Consider the following 9,383-nt stretch of genomic DNA (forward strand, 5'->3'; position numbering starts at 1 on the left):
TCAATCCTTGCTATGTAGTAGTGTTGTTTATTGCCGGGTTATTATGGCGAACTAATCCGTTGTAAAGACCTAATACTGATAACATGAGAACGGCCTGAACACTTTTAATTGGCGTCATGACACCGTTATGTAATAATTCACATGATTGTGTTTAGACTGTGTAGTGTCGCGCTTTACAACATGTACATTCTTGTATTTATAAAAAAAAACTGTCATCTATTCATGGAGAAATGTCGATCTTGTATTAAATCAAATTATGTTGGCTTAATGTGCATACTCCTATTGAGTAGGCGAGTACAACCACCTTGGATAAAGGAAATAGTGTATGTTCTACAATGGACTCGGCATACACCCGCGGAGGTGATTCATGTTAAAACATATTTGTTTTTCACCGATTACGACGTTCGGGTAACCAAGACACAAATTGGTTTTAGTGGCAATAACCAGCAAAACCTTGTCAGAAACATCTGTCACTAGTGCTGACAAATTAGACATTTACCTATCGATTGCTTCGCCGATTTTGCACAATAAGTCAGCTGGTCTAATATCGCAATTATTTCTCGCTTTTGTGGTTTCGTCTCAACCTACATTTGTGGGATCAAGATAAAACTAGACGTTGTATTGAACACAGACGGTTGAAAAACGATTTGTATTAAAGGGCCCGCGACGTTCTAATGATCTGGTTTATCATGCCTCCTTACACTGATCTTCGTATTTACCATACAACACATAATTCCCCTGCAGCCCTGTCAATAAGGCTAACGTGGGCGCCGTTGTGGTTGTACGGTTTATATTCTGTAACAATCGGAAAGGAGTTTGATAAGTGTACGTGTAAGAAGTTTGATTTAAACATATTTTATTAGTATCCATATATACAATAGGATTGGACACAAGTTTTCAAACTTAAATGATGCCCTTTCCCAGGGGGAGGGGGGGTAATTAAACATAGCTGTTTTGTGTAGCTATAAGTAACACAAAGTTTCCTTCGGGGAATACCCGGACTCATAGCTGGAGCTTGGACCAGCTGTCTCCTGTTTCGTCGAATCTTAACACAGTATGAGCGACCATTCAGTGATTTGGCGATAGTACCACTGAACCCACCACCGGGTCCTTTTACCCACACTGTATCCCCGGGATGTAACTCTGAGCGTCGGACTGCACGGTGTGATCTATCGAAGAAGAGCTTTTGAGATGTTCGATCTACCCGTTCTTGGTCACGAACAGACTCTGGATCTGGCCACTTAGGAGAGAGATTTGTTGGACTCTCTGGAAGTGTTGTTCGAAGTTTCCGGCTCATCAGTAGTTCCGAAGGACTGTAGCCGTTCCGTAGTGGTGTAGCACGATAAGCTAGTAGAGCTAAGTAAGGATCTTGAGAGCCACTAAGTAGTCTTTTTACGGTCTGTACAGCTCTCTCAGCTTCACCATTCCCTTGTGGGTAATGGGGGCTACTCGTCGAGTGTTTGAACCCGTAATCTCGTGCAAATTTCTGAAATGTTGCACTCGCATATTGCGGGCCGTTGTCCGATATCAAGGTATCCGGAATTCCATGACGCGCGAATATTGATTTGAGGTGGCCATTTATCACTTCCGAGGTTGTGGAATTCAGCTTAGCAATCTCGATGTATCGGCAGGAGTAGTCAATCACTAGTAGATAGTTGACCCCTTTCCAGTAGAACAGATCGGACCCCAATTTTTCCCAATGACGATCTGGGAAGTCGGTGCGCATAAGAGGCTCTGGCTTCTCCATTCTATGCTTTATACACGACGGACAGTTTTTCATAACATCCTCTATTTCGCGGCTGAGACCAGGCCACCATACAGTTTCTAGCGCGTTCGCGGCACTTAACGATCCCCTGGTGTCCCTCGTGTAGTTTTTGTAAGATTTCAGCTCTCATAGATGTCGGAATGACAAGTCGACTTCCTCTCATTAGTAAACCATGACACACAGAGAGTTCTTCCCTTAACTGCCAATACGGTCTGGTAGAGACCGTTATTGTTGGATTTTCATATCCGGGCCATCCGTCTTGACAGTAGCCCATGACAATTTTACAGACAGTGTCCTCCTGTAGTTTTACCCGAATCTCACTTAGGCGATCTTCTGTAGCTGGAAGATCATCCAGTATGGCGTCGACGAAGGCTTCAACCTCATTTTGAAATTCCTCCTCCAATCCTCGTTGATTTGAAGGGGCTCTGGAGAGCGCGTCCGCGGTATACAGTAATTTACCGGGCACATGAGTGATGCTGTAATCATATCGCATGAGGCGCATCCTAAATCTCTGGACCCTTGGTGGTAACTCCGATATTGCCTTAGATCCTAGCAATTAAGCCAATGGCTTGTGATCCGTCTCAATGTGAAAATGTATGCCTGTGATCAAGTCTGAAGACTTCTCACACATCCATATCACAGCTAGAGCTTCTTTTACCAGCTGCGCGTACCTCTGGTCTGTGGTACTCATCGATCGCGACGCGTATCCGACAGGCCTCCAGACGTCCTCTCCACTGTCCTTAGGTCCTTGAAGTATGACTCCACCTATACCGTAGGATGATGAGTCCGCAGAAATCTTAGTAATTGCTGTGGGGTCATATAATGACAATACTGGAGTGGAACTGAGTCCCTGCTTAATCAGTTCAAAAGCACGTGATTGAGGCATGTCCCATGCCCAAGCGTTGTCCTTTTGTAATAAGTCACGGATCGGTTTGGAGCTCTCTGCAATATTTGGTGACTGGTTGCCCATGCCCATAAATCTCCTGACCTCAGTTACGTTAGTAGGAGCTTCAAAGTCAAGTATAGCTCTGACCTTTGCGGGGTCTGGCCGTATCCCTGCCTCATCTATGACATGTCCGACAAATGTGACACTTTTCTTTGAGAACTCACACTTCTCACCGTTAAGTGGGGTCCCTGCTTTCTCCACCTTTTGCAGCACTGTGTCTAATCACTCATCATGCTCCTCCTGGGATGCTCCGAATATCAGTACGTCATCCATCTGACAAACAACACCTGGTACAATATCGAGTAGGTTACACATTCTTCGTTGAAAGTGTTCGGGTGCCGATGAGATGCCGAAGGGTAGGCGATTAAAACAGTAACGCCCAAATGGAGTTATGAAAGTTGATAACAGTCTGGAGGATTTTTCTAACGGGATCTGCCAAAATCCAGAATTCGCGTCAATTTTCGAGAAGACCTTGGCTCCTGTCAATCTATGCAGGGTCTGCTCCACACTTGGGAGTTGTAGTCGTTCCCTGCAGACAGATTTGTTTAACTGTGTTAGGTCAACACATATACGAACAGTTCCATCTTTTTTGGGTACCACTACCAAACCTGAACACCAATCGATTGGCTCCTCAACAGGGGAGATAACCCCTAAGTCCTCCATCCTAGCAAGTTCGTCCTTGACCTTGTCCAATAGTGGCAATGCTACTCGTCTGGGTGAGGTGAGAGCAAATGGTGTGGCATCGTCGCGGAGTTTTATCATATAATCTCCTTTAATTTTCCCCAGACCGTAAAACAGTTTAGGATATTTTCCCTTGATGTCCTCGGTCGACTGTACTGAATCATCCGTTTTCACGAGATTGAGCTTTTCAATTGCTGGCCTGCCCAATAATGGTTTGTTTAATGTTTTGGTAACATATATTTCAGTCTCTGCACCCGTTCCCTTCTCTGTCTTTAACACACTAGAGAATTTTCCTTAAATCTTTAGGCGATTCTGACCTGGACTCGTAGAATCCTTGTTGAGCGTTGTAATTTCTGACTCATTTTCTGAAAAATGTTCTCTGGTATAACTGTAACGTCCGCTCCGGTGTCAATCTTGAATCTCACCGGTGTATCTGTCTGTCCAGTCTGTACTACCAAGTCGATAATCCATGGTGAGTGTTCCTGAGTTTCCTCACTCTCGACAGCTCCTAAAAAGCTAGTCGTGTGTATTTCACCAACTGTTGTGCGACATGTCTTTGCATAGTGTCCCCTTTTGTGACATTTCCGACATTCTGCATCCTTAGCCGGGCAATTATCCTTCCTATGCTTGAATCCACATATGTGACATTCAGGATTAGACTTAGTTTCATAGGACTTCCGGTTTTCCGACGACTTCCGGTTCTCTGATGACTTCCGGTTTCCATGTATTTTGTGCTTAGGGCCTTTCCTGACCACTGCATCTACACTGCTACCTGACGGACTGCTACTAGACATTACATACGGACGATAGCTAAGCCTGGTTTGGGGGGGGGGGGGGGGGGGGGGGGGGGTGATCCTTCAAGATGGCTGCTGTTTACTAACGTGTTTGTTTACCATAATCATTGAATACAGTTTATGCAGTTTCCAAGTGTCTCTACGTCGTCTGTCAAACAACGCAACATGGTGTCAGAACGTGGTCTTCATTGAAATAGTTGTAAGAGGTTGTCACCGCAGTGAAATGATGAAGTATAGACTAAAACTAATGTGACTGTCTCACGGAACGTCTCGCCACGTGGTTCTAAATCACCCTCATGTCACTGGGAGTCGAAGATAACGACCCAGATTTGAACTTTGATGTATTATTAGAACCTAACGTTGAGGTAGCAGAACAAATAGCTGTAGAGCCGATCGTTGAGGTTGCTAAAGATAATATATCTGAGACTGAGGATACTAATCAGAATATCGGCGAAATGGCCACATACCAAGTACAACCCCCTAGAGAATTTTACGTTCGCGAAACCCGATGAATGGCCTAAATGGCTGAAACGGTTTGAACGGTTCAGGATAGCGGCAGGACTAGGAGCTAAGGAAGGTCCCATCCAAGTGAATACGTTTATCTACGCAATGGGAGGTGAGGCCGAGGATATCATTAAATCATTCGGACTGTCTGATGAGGATTCCAAAAATTATGACAAGGTTGTAGAGAAGTTCGATAACTACTTCATAACGCGACGAAACACGATTTTCGAACGAGCTAGATTTAATCACAGGAGGCAGAATGAAGGCGAGTCAGCAGAGAACTTTATCATGGCATTATATGCACTAGTTGAACACTGTGAGTATGGAGAATTGAAATCAGAGATGATAAGTGATAGAATAGTCGTTGGCATTCGCGACAGTCGCTTATCAAAGAAACTCCAGCTCGACGCTACACTTACAATGGAAAAAGCTGTGAATCAGGTACGACAATCTGAAGCAGTTAAGAAACAGCAGCCATCTTGACAGATCACCCGACAATCAGGCTTAGCTATCGTCCGTATCATTATAGCGCTTATAGTCCGTTTCATATATCGGTATGTAGCTCTAGTACATAGCTATGTATAACTCTACAGTATGTTTTGCGGGTATTGCTTACCCTTCTGAAACACCTGGTCGTATTTTCCTTTCGTATTTTGGCATCTCAATTCGACACAGTGGGATCGCATAGAACGCAGTACGACTGCGCGCACTTTGCTCAGCGTTCTGATATGTGTACAGTAAGAAAGTCCTACAGCACCATAAGAACTCCGTGGACGCACACAAAGGACACACATGATCGCAGTACAGACGCAGTGGTAGTCGGCAGTGGTCACATAGAAACCTTACGGAGTTATCGGGGATGCCACTGCAGACTGCTATTTATTTTACTGCATTCTCCAAGCGAGTACACGGACCTGTCTTGGCGATCATTTCACTCACACAGCGTCCATCAGCGTTGGCAGGGTGTTTTCAGGACAATTACAGGCGTTGCTAGTGCGCTGTGAGCCAACTTCATCCCACAAAAAAGTGTATGGTGACTCCTCCTGTGCTTGAAGACTTGGCGTTCCTGACGAGAAAGCGTGTTATTTTTCCGAGAAAATCTAGATTAACTCTGGGTTGAGTCACATTCTCAAATGAGACCTACGATGCTGACAACGGAAAGCCGCAGTTTGTTTGAAACCGTCTGCATCGTGGCTGGTACTACGATGAACACAATAACGAAGCCAGGAAAATGATTTTAACCAGATTTGGAAAGCCGGTGCGAAATGCTAAATGATGAATACTTGATGTATTGTAGCTACTCTTTATTTATTATTAATTAGCTGTTATTTGATAATTACAAAACGTGGTCATTATATGCCGTCCGGCAAATTGGACGGCTTCAGCTATGCTAATTATTTATTTAAATTCACACTGTTTGCAAAAGCGGACATTATTGACACGCTTAATTGATTAAAAGTAAATATTTTTAATAAACAGAGGTTGACTGCTCAATTGGCAAAAACAAACAAGGAATAAGTATTAACACATAAGTAGTGACAAATAATAACTAAGCAATAACAAAAAGGTATTCAGTATTAACAAATAACAAAGGTAATGTTAAATAGTTTACAGGCAATAAAGTACTCCACAACGTACACAAATATACCTAGCACTCCCACATCGCAACTTTGTTAGAGTATCACGGTAGGCTCCAGGCATGTAAGTTAAGGGTCATCTATATAGCAGAATAATGTTGAATTTCAAACACGAATAAATATATTAAAATTTGCACAAAAATAGTCATGTAATATACCAAAATGTTTGTTTGGACATGTAGTGTCTGAAAATCACAAATAATTTGATGTAGATGCTAACAATTTCTTCTTTAGAGTTACTTTGTGGTAAGTTGTAGCATGAAATAATTCTAAGTCACAAAAATAACCAAACCTGAAAAATACATGGCCCAGCTGTCATGCTCACAAGTGTCTATAGCACAGGGTAGGAGCATTTGTTTGACTGCATCTGACTTCATGTACGTATAAACACATATTTTGTTTTGACCTTGAAATGCAAATGGCGGCTGTGGATGATATGACACAAATATGGCATAAAGGGAGGCATTTCAGCCATTAAAAATGCTCCTATATCATACATTTAAGACATCGGATTAAAGTAAGAATGAACTTTTTAAGACAAATTGTCAAACTGGTGAGTTTTGGGCCTTTTTCAGAAATATGTATCTTTTACCCCAAACTCAACGGATGAACATTTTTTCCTAAAAACAGTCTTCCTGTCATGTCTCGAGTTCTCTATAGTACCTAATATGAGCATTTTTGACATTTGAAATACCTTTTTATATGCCATAATGTGTGATATTATTCACAGCCGCCATTTGCATTTCAATGTCTAAATAAAATCAGTGTTAATACATATCATAAAGTCCAATCTAGTCAAACCAATGCTCCTTTTTTGTGCTTTAGACCCTTGTTAGCAAAACGCAATGACTGTTTTGCACAATAAATGCGATACAAATGAGTTAATTATGTCCCCCTGAAACATGCATTGTTCTCATGTTTTGTTGAAATTTACGACCTACTGAACAAATTGAATGTCAACAGCAAGGCCCAAAGTTTGACATGATGCATATCAAAATTTTATCAAGTTACTTCTATTAAATTGCACCCTAGTAGGGATGTATAGCCTTGCAAAATATCAGCTGTTTTGGATGGATTTGCTGTTTAGATGCCCCTTAAATTATAATGCCTCCAGTAACGCCAACATTTGATGTGTTTTGCACGCCCATGAATGTTCTCATTTCTCGATTATTCATTTCATTTCGTTGTGATTGGCCCTGAATGGCAGAACAGTAAAGAAGGACTGGTTGTACAAGGCTTTCATATAGCTTTGTAACAAATAAACAGTCATAAATAAAGGATACAAAACTACTAAAACATCATTTTTATTTTATTTTTTCATTTTATCTTGTTGTTTGATGATTACGACAAAACGTGGTAAGGTTGTCCGGCAATACGGACACTCTCAGTTTATCGGAGTCAAAATGATTCATTTAAATTGTTTGTCCAGATTGTTTGCCTTGATAATCTGTAATATGATACTAACATTTTAAAATTGACGCGGTTAATTGGTTTAAAGTGAACATTTTACTGCTATTTTTGTCAGATTCCCCGTGAGATCAACGTAACTCTCATTATTTGAATATTTAGATAGTGATTGCTGTTTTGAAAGGCAATTAGATCATCTCCAGAATTGACATAATAACACATATACTGAAATATTCTAAGATAATTATCGGATGACACCTCTGGATATTCATCATGTCAGCTTGGTTTTTGTTTTCCAGTCTGGTACAATCATATTTTTTCGATAAGCTTGTGAAATTCCGAGTGCACATACCGCCCGTGAGCAAGTACGATGGGTTTTGAGAATTCCTATCCAAGTCTGCGACTATTTTGCTGTCTGTCGACGCAATACTGATCGTGGGAAGAAACCCAAGACGCAGGTCGGCCGCAATGTGAACGCAAGTCTTCCGCGCGTGTAAAAATAATAGATACTCTGTAAAAAGACAACAGAAAGAGGGGATATATGGTATTGACATACTGAATTTACAGTGTGGTTGTGGAGTTTTATTTTATTGCGTTTCTACCGGAATGATAATTCCTCCGCCAGTCTGTCTCCCATTGTCCTGGTGAATCAAGGCCATGTTGTGTAGCATTACTCCTATAACATAAGAGGCCACTGGTCGGCTCTTTTTCTATCGGATATTATTTTGCCGACTGTTACACGGCGCCTGTCAAAAGTATCTCGCCGTGTAAAACCTCTAACATTGTTGGAGTAGAGTAGTTGTACCTTTAGTGTGTCGTCTTCGTTGTTTATTGTCTTGTAAATGCTGCTGTCGTCTACAAAGTGTGTGTGTTCCCTGTTCTCCAGTAATGTGAGGAACTTGGTCAAAAGCTTTGGCAAAGTTCATAATGATGATGTCTGTCTGTTTGTTGATTGTTGTTTGATGTGAGATCGTGTATGAATGTGGTGAGCTGTGTTTCGCAGGATCTGAAGGGTCTAAAGCCGTGTTGTAGGTTATGTAATATGTTGTTGTTCTCCAGATGTCATTGTGGCGCTTGTTATGATGTGCTCTATGAGTTCACACGTGATACAGGTTAGTGATGTCGGTCTGTAATTTCCCGGGTTGTACTTTTTTGTATACTGGGTTGACATTTGCATGTTTCTGATATGATGGTGGTGCTTGTGAAGTGAGTGAGCGGGCTGAGCGAGATTTTTGTGAGGATGGGTGCTGTGATGTCATTTAGCTCTTTAAGTATCCTACCTTGTATATAGTCAGGTCCTGCTGCGGGTTAATGTTTTGAGAAGTTTACTCAGAGACGTATATACCTGATATATATAAGTCTCTGGTTTACCGATACCTTGTTGTGTAATGTGTATTTCTGGCATGGAAGGGCGTGGAGACGATGCTTTGTCTGGTTTGGGGCAAACATTTTAAATCTGCCTTCACCACAGAACAGAACTGCCCCCATACCAGATCCCAAGGCTTTAACCATATGACCCTCTACAGCGAGAGGATACACGCTGGTATTTCCGGCTAGGCGATTTGGGTGCCGTAGATCGTGAGTTCGAGGCCCGGCCAGGTCACGAAGTTAAATATATATACAGCATAGTAACACAAATGACTAAGGAA

At 41.9% G+C, this 9,383-nt stretch overlaps 1 protein-coding gene across 1 annotated transcript; it reads right to left on the minus strand.

Moving 5' to 3' along the window:
* Window positions 1–687: 687 nt before the first annotated feature.
* On the minus strand, window positions 688–1,747 carry LOC117335490 (uncharacterized protein K02A2.6-like). The gene is made up of 2 exons (XM_033895562.1): window positions 974–1,747; window positions 688–795 (listed from the first exon to the last, which is right to left on the minus strand). The coding sequence occupies exons 1-2, from the start codon at window positions 1,745–1,747 to the stop codon at window positions 688–690; spliced, it is 882 nt and encodes a 293-aa protein (XP_033751453.1).
* Window positions 1,748–9,383: the final 7,636 nt, after the last annotated feature.

This window comes from Pecten maximus, chromosome 1 (genome assembly GCF_902652985.1).
Source record: "Pecten maximus chromosome 1, xPecMax1.1, whole genome shotgun sequence".
Taxonomy (NCBI): domain Eukaryota; kingdom Metazoa; phylum Mollusca; class Bivalvia; order Pectinida; family Pectinidae; genus Pecten; species Pecten maximus.

What these genes read in the sequence shown, in the direction of transcription:
- LOC117335490 (XM_033895562.1), bottom strand. Translation starts at nt 1,747, where the DNA reads ATGGAGAAGCCAGAGCCTCTTATGCGCACCGACTTCCCAGATCGTCAT. An exon ending in TTCCCCGAAGGAAACTTTGT is followed by an intron (nt 796 to 973) that starts GTTACTTATAGC and finishes CGATTGTTACAG; the next exon opens with AATATAAACCGTACAACCAC.